The sequence below is a fragment of the Colossoma macropomum genome, unplaced genomic scaffold (genome assembly GCF_904425465.1).
Source record: "Colossoma macropomum unplaced genomic scaffold, Colossoma_macropomum, whole genome shotgun sequence".
Lineage (NCBI taxonomy): Eukaryota > Metazoa > Chordata > Actinopteri > Characiformes > Serrasalmidae > Colossoma > Colossoma macropomum.
In genome coordinates this window covers 17,288-32,002 of record NW_023495209.1, presented here as the reverse complement: position 1 = coordinate 32,002, position 14,715 = coordinate 17,288, and the positions used below count along the sequence as shown (strand labels likewise).

The window sequence follows — 14,715 nt, the reverse complement described above, 5'->3', positions numbered from 1 at the left end:
TTTATCAGGGTACATACTGTTTAATTCTTAACACCAAGGTTTGTTTCAGTTCTTTGGTGAAAATTATATTTATTGATTAATTTATTATATAATTTAATTTTTATATAAACGTATGTTGTTAAATTCATGTCTTAAATTTGTTAGAAGTGTGACTGGACATTTTTGGGGGATTGAAGGTTGAACACATTTCTTCATTTTGTATTTGTATTTGTTGGTCAAATTGGTTGGTATTATTTATTTTTTTTGGGTGAATTTCTTCCTTTTTTGTAATTGTTGAGCAAATGTCTTCCTTTTTTGTAACTGGTGAGCAAATGGCTTCCTTTTTTGTAATTAAAAGTCAGTTTCATTTCACTCTTGGTCTAAGCCACTGATGATCTGTAAATATGTGCTAAATGCTTGCCACTTGGTCATAAACATCAACAACATGTAACGAATAGTGAACTTGGGTACTGTAAAAAGGTTTGTATATACTAAATGGTATGGTGGCGCAGCAGGTAGCGCTGTCGCCTCACAGCAAGAAGGGACTGTTTTCAATTCCCGGCCGGGTGACCGGGGTCGTTTCTGTGTGGAGTTTGCCTGTTCTCCCCGTGTCTGTGTGGGTTTCCTCCGGGTACTCCGGTTTCCTCCCACAGTCCAAAGACATGCAGTCAGGCTGATTGGACATGCTAAAATTGCCCCTAGGTGTGATTGTATATGTATGTCTGTCTGTCTGCCCTGCGATGGACTGGCGACCTGTCCAGGGTGTATCCTGCTTTCCGCTCAATGACAGCTGGGATAGGCTCCAGCACCCCACCATGACCCAGAAGGATAAGCGGTTTAGATGATGTGTGTGTGTGTGTGTGTGTGTGTGTGTGTGTGTGTATAGACATCCAGTCATACATAGGTGTATGTAATGAGTGATAATGTAAAATTTTATGCATATGAAATTTTAATCCGTATTCACTAATAGGTTGTAAGCCTTTAGAAATATTAACTAAGAATAAAAAAGTTTCAACTTTAGGTACTGCAAAAGTCTGTAGCTGCTTAAACAGCTAAAACATATTTGTTAACATTTTTTTAGCTTTATATATATTTAACTCATAGATTGTAAGTATATATAAATCTCTAATTATGAACATTTTCAACTTCATGCACTGAAAAAAAGGTCTAGAACTAAAGAATCCTTTGATGCACATTTCGCAAGTTTTCACTTTACTTACATGTTACCTCAATATTTAGCCAAAACATAGACTTACTGTCACTTTATTAGACACATCTACCTCACTGGAACACATTATAGGTGAACAGGAGTACTGAGCTGCTTTTGATTGGATATCTTTAGGTGATGGACCCTCTCAACTTAGCAGTGACACATAGCAGGTATGTAAAACCATAGCAATATCATATCAGTGTCACTGCTGTTCCTAGACAGCACACCACTGTACACAAGCTGTCAATCATAAACATTAGTAAATTTTCTTGAACTTATGATTTGTTCACTTTTGAATATATGAATGCACACATTGGCAACTACATGAACTTATTTATAAACATTTTCTAAGTTTCAAATGAGTTTTAACGTTTGTAAATCTGAACACATTGGCAACATAAACTATCAGTGATAAACATTTGTTTTAAACTGTCATTTGTAAACATTTGTTAATTTAAAAAAATTTATAAACTAATCATTTGTTCACAGATTAATCATTAGCTAATGGTATATTAATAAAAGTTATTATAAAGTGTTACCATGTTCTCCCACTTTCTTTTATTATTTCATGTTTTTTTTTCATTATTCATTTATTTTCATTATTTACTTTTCCCTCTCTATGCTTCTGTCTATCCTTTCTGGTACATTATGATGTCTAAGTCTCATGTTTTATATTCTGAAAACTTCAACAAAATGCTCATCAAATTAAGGAATAAATTAACAATGACCAGCTAAAGTATTATAAATGTGTGTGTGTGTGCGTGTGTGTGTGTGTGTGTGTGTGTGTGTGTGTGTGTGTGTGTGTGTGTGTGACAGTCTCAGTGTGTTTCAGTCTCACTCCTTATAACAGGATATTTTCATTGTTATAGATAATACAGGATGCACACAGCTACTGACATTGGGTATCCTATTCCTATTCAATAATTTACTCTCATAGCAGAGTGTAGAAATAGCTTTGTAGGGCTTCTCAGTGAAGGAATACATTCTTAAAATATATTGTTAAATATTTTTGGTTCAGTTACATTACACCTTACGACACAATACATGGCTTTGTCTAGGTCAGCCATCTGTCTTGAGTGAATGTATTTGTATATGTATGAGTCATCAGTGGCAGGAATACTTAGCATCTTTGTTTGCTGCAAACAGTTTTGATTTTAAAACTACAGTTTTCATTTTATTTTTTATAAATTTATTTCAGAATTGATTACAGCCATTAGTAAAACATAATCAGTGATCTATGACAACCTTTTAATGTTACATCTACATGCAAGAATCTGGGAAATATTCATTTTAACTTTTAAAAAAGAATACAAATATATAAAAGAAAACAAATATAGATAAAGTGTACTGACAATATGAACAAAATGGACTGATAATATGAATATAACAAACTGATAACATGAATATAATGAACTAATAATATGAACAAAATGAACTGATAACATGAGCAGAATCTAAGAACAGAATTAACATAATTTATATTCATAAGTACGCACAGCCCAAAAATCAGTGTTGATTTTGAATATCATAGTAAATTTCTGACTTTCTGTGCTCAGAACAACTTCTGACAGTCTTGATTTATCTGAGGCTTGAAAATTCTCAGTCAAAAAAAGGAAAGTGTGCTTCTTTCCTTATGCTGCACAACTTAAGCTCTGTGGAGAGGTTTGTTTTCTTATTCTTTTAATCCAACTCCTCCATTCTTTCATCTCACTGTTTATCTTCTCTGAGGCTGCTTTGGTCTACACTGAGCCAATTATCTCATTACATGGAATGGTTGACAGGTTTCCTTGTTCTACTCAAAGTGGATCTTTGAGTGATCAAATTATTTGCAAGACAGACCCATGAAAAAAATGCAGTGGCCTGCTTTTCATGATTTAGATGAAGACGACACAAGGTAGAGATTATGCTCCCAGCTTTGACACATTAAAAGAAAAACATTTACAGCAGTTGAGAATATTTCTACTACTAATAGTAATTATAATGACAAAACATGTGAACACAAGGCAGAGTTATATATAAAATAAATAAGTGAATAAAGAAAAGCAATTCTCATGCACCAAACCATTGGTTCAGTTTATAGACATCACGGTTCTGTCTTACACAATGTCAGATATAATTGCCCTTGTTTTGAGAAAAGCCCCTCTTATTTTTGTCAATAAAAAGGCTGCCAGTGTTTATGCACAAAGAAAAAAGAGTGCATTTCTCAAACACATTTATTCATTTCCTAAAGAAAAAAAATACCTGTGAATGCCTGCCATGTCACATTACTTTCTGTTCAAAAACACATTATTATTATTATTATTATTATTGTCGTTGTTGTTGTTGTTGTTGTTGTTGTGTTTGTTGTTTTCAGTTGGTGGGATGAGCTAAACGTGAGTTGAGTGCATTTGGAAACCATGTGACATAAAAACCAAATAGTTAAAAAAATAGTCTTGGTATGCATTTGCATGGAAGTTCTTAGCAGATAACCTGCTAAATTTACGCCCACTGTTGCAAATAGTTGGTAGGCTGTTGATAATTCACACTTCTTTTTGTAAATTTCTCCCCATGTCTTATTCTGATCAGAGCCATATGTTGTCTGAGATATTGTAAAACAAATGTAAGGATAAAAAGAGAGAAATTATGATTTCATAATGATGATCATAATGATGGTATGAATCTAACAATAAAATTAAAATCTGTGCCCATAGAAATTCTTCCTTATTAATAACCAGATCATATGTAATCTTGAGACAGCATAATGCTTCTTTGGCAGACATTTTTTCTAGCTTTAAGAATAGGCTTAAGTGCACCCACACAGAATATTTCATAGATAATACCTTATCTGTTTAGGTAGTTAGGTTTACGTTTTAGGCTCTTGCACTCATCCTGGAGGTTAGTTTGTGAACAGTTTTGTTGATCTTAGGGACTGTCAAAAGATATAACTCATCCTTCTTATTAGATGTCCTCGTATTGTCTCTGCTAATGTCCCTGCCAGATAATGGTAGCTAGATTTAAATATGGCTAGCTAAGCGTAGAACATACATTCATTTGATTAAACAATATTACGGCTGAGATAAATATGGCCAGTAGCAATACAGCTACAAACACATTCATGCCACAGTATATCCCTGTTAAACTGCTATCTTTATCCTTCTCTTTGTTATCCTGCTATCTCCTTCATTTAACTTGAGCTATTACAATAAAATGTGACATGCACACTCCCTATCCATTATGAAATTTGGACATTTTATCATTTAAATGTTTATTAAAAGTCTGTTCCTTTATGAATTTTTAAGATTCCTTAATCAGAGACCAGGTTGTTAAGACATTTTAAATCCACTAGCTCTGAGAAGCCAAAACTGAGAAAATCAGATTTAAAGATTCTACTGCTTTTCCTCAAGGTACTATTTAGTCAGGAGGCAGCAGGGCAAAAATGTTTGTAGTTTGCAGTTTGTCTTTGGGCAAGTTTCAGAAAATAAAGGCTAATTTAAGATGTAAAGTAAAAAAAAAAAAACCTGATGCAGTTTGCATGTACACAGAACTCACCCTTCCTCTCAGCTCTCAAAATGTACTTCTGTAACGTCTATCACTCTCCTCTTTTCCTTATAATTTTATCTCTTACTCCACTCATTATCTGTCTCTCTCTCTGCTCTACCTGTTGCTGTTGCATTGGCTTGTCTGCACTTTTGTCTTGGTAAACCTGTGATTCTGTTGCATCATGCTTTATGGTCTCTTTAAATAACCTCCACTTCAATTCAGAAACTATGAGTAAATAGATCATCAATTCTTTGCTACACACTATTTATATTAAAACTAAAGAAAAATTATCTCAGATAATATTTACAAGCTAATGTGACTTAATTTTAATTCATTCTTATATAAAAAAGATCTAATACTACAGGCATTTCTATAGGATTCCTGCAAGAACCTTACAGCACATTGGGACAATTGTTTTCTGTAAGGTACTACTCAAGAATAATTCAGTAATAGTAATAATAATAATAGACAGAACTAGAGAAATATAATATGTAGGTGATCATATAGGTTATTATAGCACAATACAGAACAGCAATACAAAAATCTTCCAGATCCTTACTAACTGTGCTGTATAATTCTTCTGTCAACATCTATAATACATTCATCTCCATATAATATTCCTCTTGTACTGTGTCTTACAGCAAAATGCTCCAGGTGGTCTGTGATGGCAGTTTGCCATCAAACTGTGGCTCTTGATCATTCAGAGATCATGAATTTCATACAGACACAGATGGTGTGTCAGACTGACTTACATATTAGTTAGCTAGCTAATGTTTGTATGATGTTAGTCTTGCAAATCATCTTCTGGACATCAACAAAGAGACTGGTGCTTTTCACCCCATAATGTGGCCAAGAACTTAAAAAAAGACCAATCACAGTCCACTGTTATGCCTCTAAATATTATTTAGCCCCCATTGATTCATTGATTCTTCATTACATGTTTCCAAATCCACAGTGTATATATATATATATATATATATATATATATATACACATACAGATTCGAGGTGACCATTTCTTGTCCGAGGATACATATTCATTCTGCAAAAAAAGGGAAATATTGGATTCTTCAGGTAGTGAATGCATATTCATTGTGGCTGAGGTGAAAGTAATGAAAAGCATAACAGCTGTTGAGGGGAATGTTTGCAGCTTTTGGACTCCCCTGAAGAAGTTGTGTCCAACAGTACTGCTCAGCTAGTATCCAAGGAATTTGAATCTTTTCTACAGAAAAATGGAATGAAGCTTATAACGTCTGCTCCATACAGCTTCAAATGACTTAGTGGAAAGGCTGGTCCAGACAAAACAGAAAGGACTAGGATTTCAGTTGAAAATTGTGTTTCTATTCAGTTACAGAAACATCACAGAATACAACAGGCAAAACCCCAACAGAGCTGTTCTTGAAAAGTAAGAAGGGTCGTAATAGAAAGAGTTTACATTCACTTGAAAGCTGATTAACTAATAATAGTAGATAATAATAGATTAATATGACTGACATTGATGGTTTTACTCATTATTATTCATTTACTCAAAATAGGATGCACTACCCAAGTTTTTACTTTGCACAGATAATTATGCAAAAGGTTGAACGTGCTATTTTTATTGATTTTCTAAGCGAAAATAAGTAAATAAGTTAACATATCCTCTACAGAGAACACACCAAAATATGTCTTTTTCAGCAAAATTTTACTGCAAAATGTGGTTGCTGAGTTTAACATAGTGGAAAAAATAAATATAAAATACAAAATGTACCATAACTTTTGCCAGACCACATTTTATGTTTTATTATTATTTTTTTTTTCCAAAAATGTTCAATTCTAGAATGAAACCATAATTGTCCATTTGAATGTTCACGTGTGTTCTCTGTAGTGTTCATTTATTTTTATTTAGAAAATCAAAAAAAAAAAACCAAAAAAAAAACACATTTCATTTGACCAAACTTTGTGCACAACTATGTAAGGGTAGTGTTGCAAGTTTATTTGCCAAAACCCTGATACTAACCTATCTGCTCATATAATGGAACGTCTTCCACTGGAGCAGCTGGTGTTGACTTGAGAACAAATGTTGACTGTTTCTGTAATGTGAATCAAAAACTGCACCATTTTTTGGCTGTGGTTAAAACATCCTGTATAGCTTCCTGTGTATTGTCTGAATGTTGCAGTAAGTACGAGCAGAGTACACGTTAACCCAGTTCTTTGTTGTCCACAGACAGTAAAATATCATAATCAGCACATGAGAAGGTAAGTGATGTATTTGTATTTGCTGTAAAATAAATAAGGTTGTGTTTCACAGAATGCTTTTTTCAGATTTTTAATGAATGAATTCTTCAGCTTATCGTATCAGAGGTTGGATGTAGCCCTAATTAGAAATCTGGTTGTTGTGATTGTTTACTAGTTAGATTTGATCTATGTTTGATATACAGTCATATGCAAAAGTATTACCGTTGTTTATTTTCTAAGTCAAACGAAGTACACATCATCTACAGCCCAGGTAGCAAAATGTACACAGACCATCTTCAGGCTGTTTCCTACCTGCTGGCAAAAAGTCACGATGTTCCAGCATACAAACTTATATGATTGTCCGGATCTGGTCCAAGTCATCAGGTTGATTGCAGCAGCCGTCCAGCGTAAGGTCTATATCTTTAAATGACACTGGGCCAGGACAGGGCTGATTCCAGTAAATTAGAGTATTTTAACGATGATTAATTCTTATGTAAAATGAACAATGATTTATTTTATAATTATATTTTAGGTCACACTATAATTAAAATACATTAAAAATACAAAATACATTAAAACCATTTATTTAAAAAAATTTGTCCTTCTCTTCAAATTACTTTTTGCATATGTCTAAACAGGCCTAATCCCAATGTAGACAAAACAATGCAGGTGAACACAGCTAAGCAATCATCTGCCACAATTGTAAGAAAAGAATATGCATTATCATGTATCCAGCCAGTATGTATCATACCTTGTAAAATGAACAATTCTTAAAGCTCAGATTAGGAATAGTCTTGAAAGAATAGTAAACAATATTAAAGATAAATCTACAAAGCAACAAGTGAAAGGGGTAGTATATTTAGGCAATATAACAATTATGCAATATGTTTTTCACAACAGCACACAAACTTAAACTCTTACACGATCTTACACAATAGTTTTGCAAAGTAAAGAAAAAAGTAAAGTAGGCAAGCCTGAAATACATGGTCAGATATATAATACTGGCAATTTCTTTAGCTAAAAGTAGTTCAGACATCTTAGAGCAAAGAGACCATTGTCATTCAGCAAATGGTGGTCAGTGGAAAGAAGCAGGGAAAAAAATGTTATCAGATTATGTAGTGGTTGACACGACCCGGTTCACAGTACAATAAAAAAACCTGTTGCAAACTCATAAATGCTCTGCAAACTGCACCTGACCTACATTTCACCAATGCAATGCAAATACAGAGAACACATGCAACTTCAGAAACGCTGCAAAGCCAGTCACAACACAGTTCATGATTGACTTAAGCTCTTGATTTACTTGGCTGGCTAGTTAGATATTTGACTTTCACTGCTGTATTACAGTAGTTAACAGTCATCTATTTTACATTTTACAGTTACACTATACAGCAGATTTCCATCATGTTACAATGATATTAGTTATCTACTCAAATAAATATTAACTTACTAAATATTTTTTTTTGCATAGAATTTAAAAGTTTAAGTGGCTCCATCCTCTTTGTGTCCTCCAGAATTCCATTGCGTTGTCACTGACTTTGCAGTGTTTCTGAAGTTGCATGTGTGTTCTGTATTTCCGGTGCATTTGTAAAACGTAGCACTGACATTTTGATTAAAAGTGTTTCCTGCATTTGCAGCTTGTTTTGCAGAGTTTTGGATCTCATCGGCCACTGTAGAGATAGTATGGATAGAATATTTTTCAGACTGTGTGTAATTTTCTGTTGAACCATTGTCTCCAATTGTCTTATCACTCTTTGTATTTACTCATTGTAGACAATAAAAACAGTCCCCATAGACAAACAAGTACCTACATTTTGTGAGGTAATTACCTTCCATCACAGTGCAACTTTTGCCAGCCTCTAAAATCACACAAAAATTCCCTTACCAGAGAAAAGCTATTAACCAATATTTCTTGTTTCAGTGCACAATCATTTTTAATTCACCTTGATTTTAAAAGCAAGTACTTTTGTACTTTAACTGATGCACAAATATAAAGAGAATAGTTTTTTGATATCTCCTTGTCAGGAGGCTTCTGTAGCTGCAAATATGGTGGGGTCACAGATCTGTTCTTCAAGCAGTGGCTATTACAGTAGCAATATGTGACTGGGTTGTTGCAAACAATACCAGTAATTCTATACTTTGGTTCTGTTATAATGCCTTGTGTTATAGTGGTGTATACACTATGTCTTCTGTAGTTTAAAAAATCTATTTTCAGCAGTCTTTTGGGAGAGACAACCTCACAAGTATACAAGAAGGAAACTTTTGGTTTTAAAATATTTCACAAAGAACTATCTGAACACTAACATCTGATTTCTTGTGCTACGTTAGATGCTAATGGTTAATCACCCCCAATAACCGTCAGTTATCAGTCAAAGGAATTTGCCAAAATTTGCATCCCTAGTTTTAACTGTAACTCCTGTCACTCAACTACGCTTCTTCAGATTTGTGTTTTATCCTCTTAGTTTATGTGAGTGGATCATTGAACCTGGCCTGTGGTGTGAGAAGCCATTAGCCTGCTATCTAGCAAGATAACAACCCCACACATCAGAGAACTGGTTAGATTCTGCCTTTCTGTCACTCCAACACCAGTCGCACGACTTCTCTCACTCAGAGCGTGCTAGATTAGATAGCAATTCTCACAGCTGTATGTGCCTCAGTTTATTAGATTGAAACAGAAATTCAACATCCTCACAATTAAAAAAGGTCATTTTTTAATCCATCACATTATTTTGAGAGCAAATATTTAACAAAAAGATGTGACTTTGGTAAGGTGAGTTCATTAATAAATAATAAGCCTTATTTACCAAGTAGCCAATGTGTTTTGAAATATTGTGAAATTTCTAGCTGCTGCTTCTCTAAGTGCACAATTCCCGACACCATGGTGGAACATTGGTGACGGCCTGGATCTGTAAAGACTCATTCAGTGCAAGCGGAAATTTTACCAACATATTGGTTAACTAGCCTTAACCATGTCCAGCCTGATTCTGGCATTCCAATATTCCAATGTTTCTTACCATGTCCACACAACAACCAAGCTTGGGCCACTTCATGTTACACTTCATGTTAGCTGGGAGAGAACACACCTCTGCACGTTTGATGCATAATTACTGTTAATTATTGAATTTAATATTGGAAAAAATGAAACATATGGCCTGTGCAAAAGCTATGGCACATTTTATATTTCATATTTTATTTTTGTCCTATATGTTAGTTTAGAAAATTAATAGAAATTGTGCACTAAAATGTGCAGAAAAATGTCATATTTCAGTTTGTTCTCTGTAGAGGATGTATTTACTTATTTTAACTTAGAAAATTAATTTGACCAGGGATATTTAAACTTTTGCATATGACTATATATAGGTTTTTTTGGGGGGGGTTCATTAGATTGCTCAGACTTTAATGTGTCTGACAGGGACACCTAGTGATTTTTGAAATATCAAAATCATTTGTTAAAAAAAAAGAAACTGATTAGCAGTGGTGTGTAGTTGCCCTTAAATTAAAAGTGAATATTTTGTGTCTGCACTTTAGTGTGTCTACTTTATAGAACAAAAACACAGATATACTATTTCACAGCTATAGCTCACAAAGTACCTATACCTGTATGTATAATTTGTTACTGTTGTAAAAGTTGTCTTGCTGTATTAATTAAACTATTCTTCTTATTCTTCATGCTTAGATTTTATTTACAAGACAGTTTGATCACTTCTCTCATCTAGACATCAGACATGGCAGAATTTCAAGCTTCCTCTTTTTGGTAAGGTTTCCTTATTGTCTGGAAAATCATCCACACCATAGCTCCAACCTCATATTCAATCATAAACTGATGTACAAGCAAACAAACATTAACTGTAGCAAGCTCAGTCAGATGTTAGGCACAAATTACAAATGCTTCAAAAAACAATGAGTTTTTATATTTGAAAAGAGCCAGCTGTAATCTACCTTAGCACTGTCGTGTCGTGTTTAGTCATGTCATATGACTAAATATTCTAACCATTTTTATTGAGAAATACCAGCATGTCCACATAAGTATCTACTACGCAGTCTGTTCACAGTCACACCAGCGATTCATGTCTGGGTGTAAGAGTCGACTGTTGGTCAAAAAAGTCAAAAAGCATGGAAAAGCATCATATCACAATCATCTGTAGCTACTCTAAATTGTGCAAACTACATTTAGGATGTAGTTTATCAATGGCTCTATCAGCAGTTCACTTTATCAATGGCTCTGACACGATCAGTTAAAATAAGTGGAGTCAAGCGTCAATGTGTCAACTCCAGAAAAGCCAGTGTTGTGCATGAGAGCGCATTCTTGCACTCTCATGCATAAAATTCCAAAATGGTCCTCAAGTTGAATGAAACACCTGCCTATTAAAATATAAATTGCTAATCAGAAATTAATGTTCTTAATGGACAGCATTGGTCAAACATTTATGCATTTGTTGGATAACAGTTAGCCAGTTGATCATAAAATCTCTGTAGAAATGAATGTACTGTATGTACCTCTGATTTCCATGTAGGAATGAGAAGCAGAGCTCACGGGGAAAACATCTGGATGAAATCAGAAGAACCATTAAACCAATAAAAGGATCCCTCACAAGATATATTATAGATACAAGAACTCTAATTGATGGAGAAAGACTGAAGAGAGAGGCTTTTGGAGAAAAAGACAAGAGAAAACCTCATAAAACCATATTAATGGTTGGAGAAACAGGAACAGGGAAGTCTACTCTCATCAATGCTATTGTTAACCACATGCTGAATGTCAAATGTAATGACAGAATCTGGTGTGAGATCATAGAGACGAAAGAAAGCCAAACTAAATCTCAGACAAATGCAGTGACTGTGTATGATGTGTTTGTTGAGGAGAGTCCGTTCTCTCTCAGCATCATTGACACACCTGGATATGGAGACACTAAAGGGACTAAGAAGGATTTAATTATTGCTGAAACTCTACACGAGTTATTCAGATCCAAAGATGGAGTACATGAAGTTGATGCAGTCTGTTTTGTGGTGTCATCAAACACAACTCGACTCACAGACAGACAGCTGTATGTTTTTGATTCCATTCTCTCTTTATTCAGTAATGATGTGGAGAGAAACATTGTTGTGCTCATCACTCACGCCCCCAAAAACCCAACAAATGCCCTTAAAGCCATCAAAGAATCAAAAGTCAGATGTGCTAAAAATGATGATGGCAAGCCTGTGTACTTCAGCTTTGACAACTCTCACTGTGAAGACTTTCACAATGATGATGATGATCAGACAGAAGATGAGGAAGAATACAACAAATTGGCATGGGATAAAAATAAGAAAAACATGAAAAACTTTTTCGCTTTTCTGAATGACTGTAAAACTGTGAGTCTGAAGATGACTGAAAGTGTGCTGAGACTCCGCAAACAACTCACAGCATCCATCAATAACTTAAAGGATCGCATCCAACTGTCAGAATTAAGAAAAAAGGAGTTTCAACAGACAAAAGCAGCTTTGGAGGAACATGAGAAAGAAATGAAGGACAACAATAACTTTGAATTTGTAGTTGATGAAGCCTACAAAGAAAAGATTCCAATAGAGTCTAAGTGGTGGCACTTGAGCAAAGAGGCGACTTGCTGCAGAGTGTGTGAGGAGAACTGTCATTATCCTGGATGCTGGTGGGTCAGAGATCTCTCACAGTGCAGCGTCATGTCAAATGGAAAGTGCACGGCTTGCACGGGAAGGTGTGACCACAGTTACCATATTAAAGAGAGGAAAATCTATGTTTTGAAAACAAGAAAGGTGACGAAGACTAAAGAAGATCTGAAACGGAAATATGAGAAAGAATCTGGAGAGATAATGAGTTTGATAAGAATACTGGAGAATGAAATAAAGTTAAATGAAAGAGAGAAAACCAGGCTGGTGGAAGAGTGTTATCAGTGTGTTGTCACTCTGGAGGATATTGCCTTAAACACTGACTCTGCGTCTACTCTGCATCATCTGGACTTCCTAATTGAGAAAGTGAATGAAACAGGAAAACCAGAGAGAGTTCAGAAACTTCAAGAACTGAAGAAAAGAGCTGAAGCTGCAAATGAGGGGCTGCTCAATATGTTGGAAAACCTATATTAAATGAGCATATTGCTCTGCTTTCAAATGAACAAACACACATAGAAAAGCAAAAAATCTAAAGTAGTTCTAGGTAAAATTATTTTCCCCACACAGGAGGAATAAATAGCATATATTCTGATGAGCTGAAGAATGATATAAAAGAACAAGAAAAAGAAAAAGAAAAAAGCGTGGTGGAAAATGTTATCAGTTTGTCATTCTGAAAGAGATTCCCTTAAAACTTACAGTTATGTCTACACTTCTGTATCTGGACTTCTTGATTGAAAGAGAAAGAAGTATGAAAAAGAGACTATCTTTAAAGTTTGACGAACTGATGAAATTATGTGAGGATTCCTACAGAATTTACACAGCTGGCAGATGTAAGACAGTGTTAGTAACACAACAGAATAAGACTGTATTCCTCAAATAAAATCACAAACAAGAACATTGGAATGATTCCCCTGTGAATTTCTGTCCAACCTTAATGAAGAATACAGTGTTCTGTTTAAATGCTTTTAAAAATCTTATAGTAATCTGGTTGCAACAATATAGTAACATTTATTAAAATTTTCCCCATCAAAGACCCGCCCTCTAGCTGTTAGCAGACTAGCAAATTGTCCAGCATTATCTATAGAGAATAATTAAATCAAGCTTAATTTGCTTTTTTTTTTTTTATTTTACTTTCTTTTTTAGTTTCAGTGGGGCAATTAACACATCCCTGTTTTATGTTTCTCTGTTAGTCATGTCTTTATATTACACAATTTGTTTTTTACTTTAAGCTTCTTGTGTTTAAATATTTTTTGTTCTTTCTTTTAGTTGAACGTTTTTGTTATATAGTCTTATTTCATTCCTATCTTTATATCGCATTATATTTTTCAGTTTAAGCACCTTTTACTCATTCAATTAGCATGCACCTGTTTTTTTTCACATTTCATCCTATCTTTATATTATGGCATATTATTCTGTTTATGCTTTTTTGCTTATGCTTTTTTATTTAGTAAGACAGTAATGATATCACTGTTTTATTTGCCTACTTTGTTCTATTTTTTATATTATGATATATTTTTCTGTTAACATTTTTTCCTTCTATACTTTTTATATTTTTTATGTGAGACAGTTAGCATATACCTGTTTTATTTTGGTATTTTGTTCCTTTCATCATAGAATACAATATATTTTACAGTTCAAGCTTCTTTAGCTTACATATTAGTGGAACTGTTAACATATTTGTGTTTTATTTTCCTATTTTTTTCTGTCTTTATTTTACATTTTATTTTTCATTTCCCCAACTTATCACTAACCAATAATTCTGAACAATATTAACCTTTAACAACATTTTGAACTAATTTAGAGCTAATTTCTTCTAAACCACAAAAATGGTCTATTCTGTCCTCCTTTTGTCCCTTTATTGCTGTAATTTTACTTTATTTCAGTCATATTCTCTTGACCTATGCACTTCATTGCCATATGTTTCAGATTATCTTGTTATGTTGTCTATTCATATTTGTTATTTTAAAAAGTTTCTGAAAAATAAAAGTGTTATTTTATTCTCATTTTGCAGTCTCAAAAACTTTTGAAGATAAAGTGCAATCTGATGAAAGAGCTGCCAAAGAAAGAGACATTGTCAGTCATCTATAACCAAGAATGAATTTCAATTTCAGCCTCATTGATTGTATTAATGCTGTACAGTTATAATTCAAAACAGTGGAAGTTTTCTAG

General features: G+C 33.9%; 1 protein-coding gene across 1 annotated transcript; it reads left to right on the top strand.

Moving 5' to 3' along the window:
• Positions 1–6,852: 6,852 nt before the first annotated feature.
• On the top strand, positions 6,853–14,285 carry LOC118801176. The gene is made up of 3 exons (XM_036561353.1): positions 6,853–6,945; positions 10,601–10,678; positions 11,439–14,285. The coding sequence occupies exons 2-3, from the start codon at positions 10,650–10,652 to the stop codon at positions 13,018–13,020; spliced, it is 1,611 nt and encodes a 536-aa protein (XP_036417246.1). The 5' UTR covers positions 6,853–6,945; positions 10,601–10,649; the 3' UTR covers positions 13,021–14,285.
• Positions 14,286–14,715: the final 430 nt, after the last annotated feature.

Excerpts from the sequence above, each read along its gene's own strand:
- LOC118801176 (XM_036561353.1), top strand. The coding sequence starts at position 10,650 with ATGGCAGAATTTCAAGCTTCCTCTTTTTG. Across the intron at positions 10,679-11,438 it reads TTTCAAGCTTCCTCTTTTTG|GAATGAGAAGCAGAGCTCAC; the intron begins GTAAGGTTTCCT and ends ATTTCCATGTAG.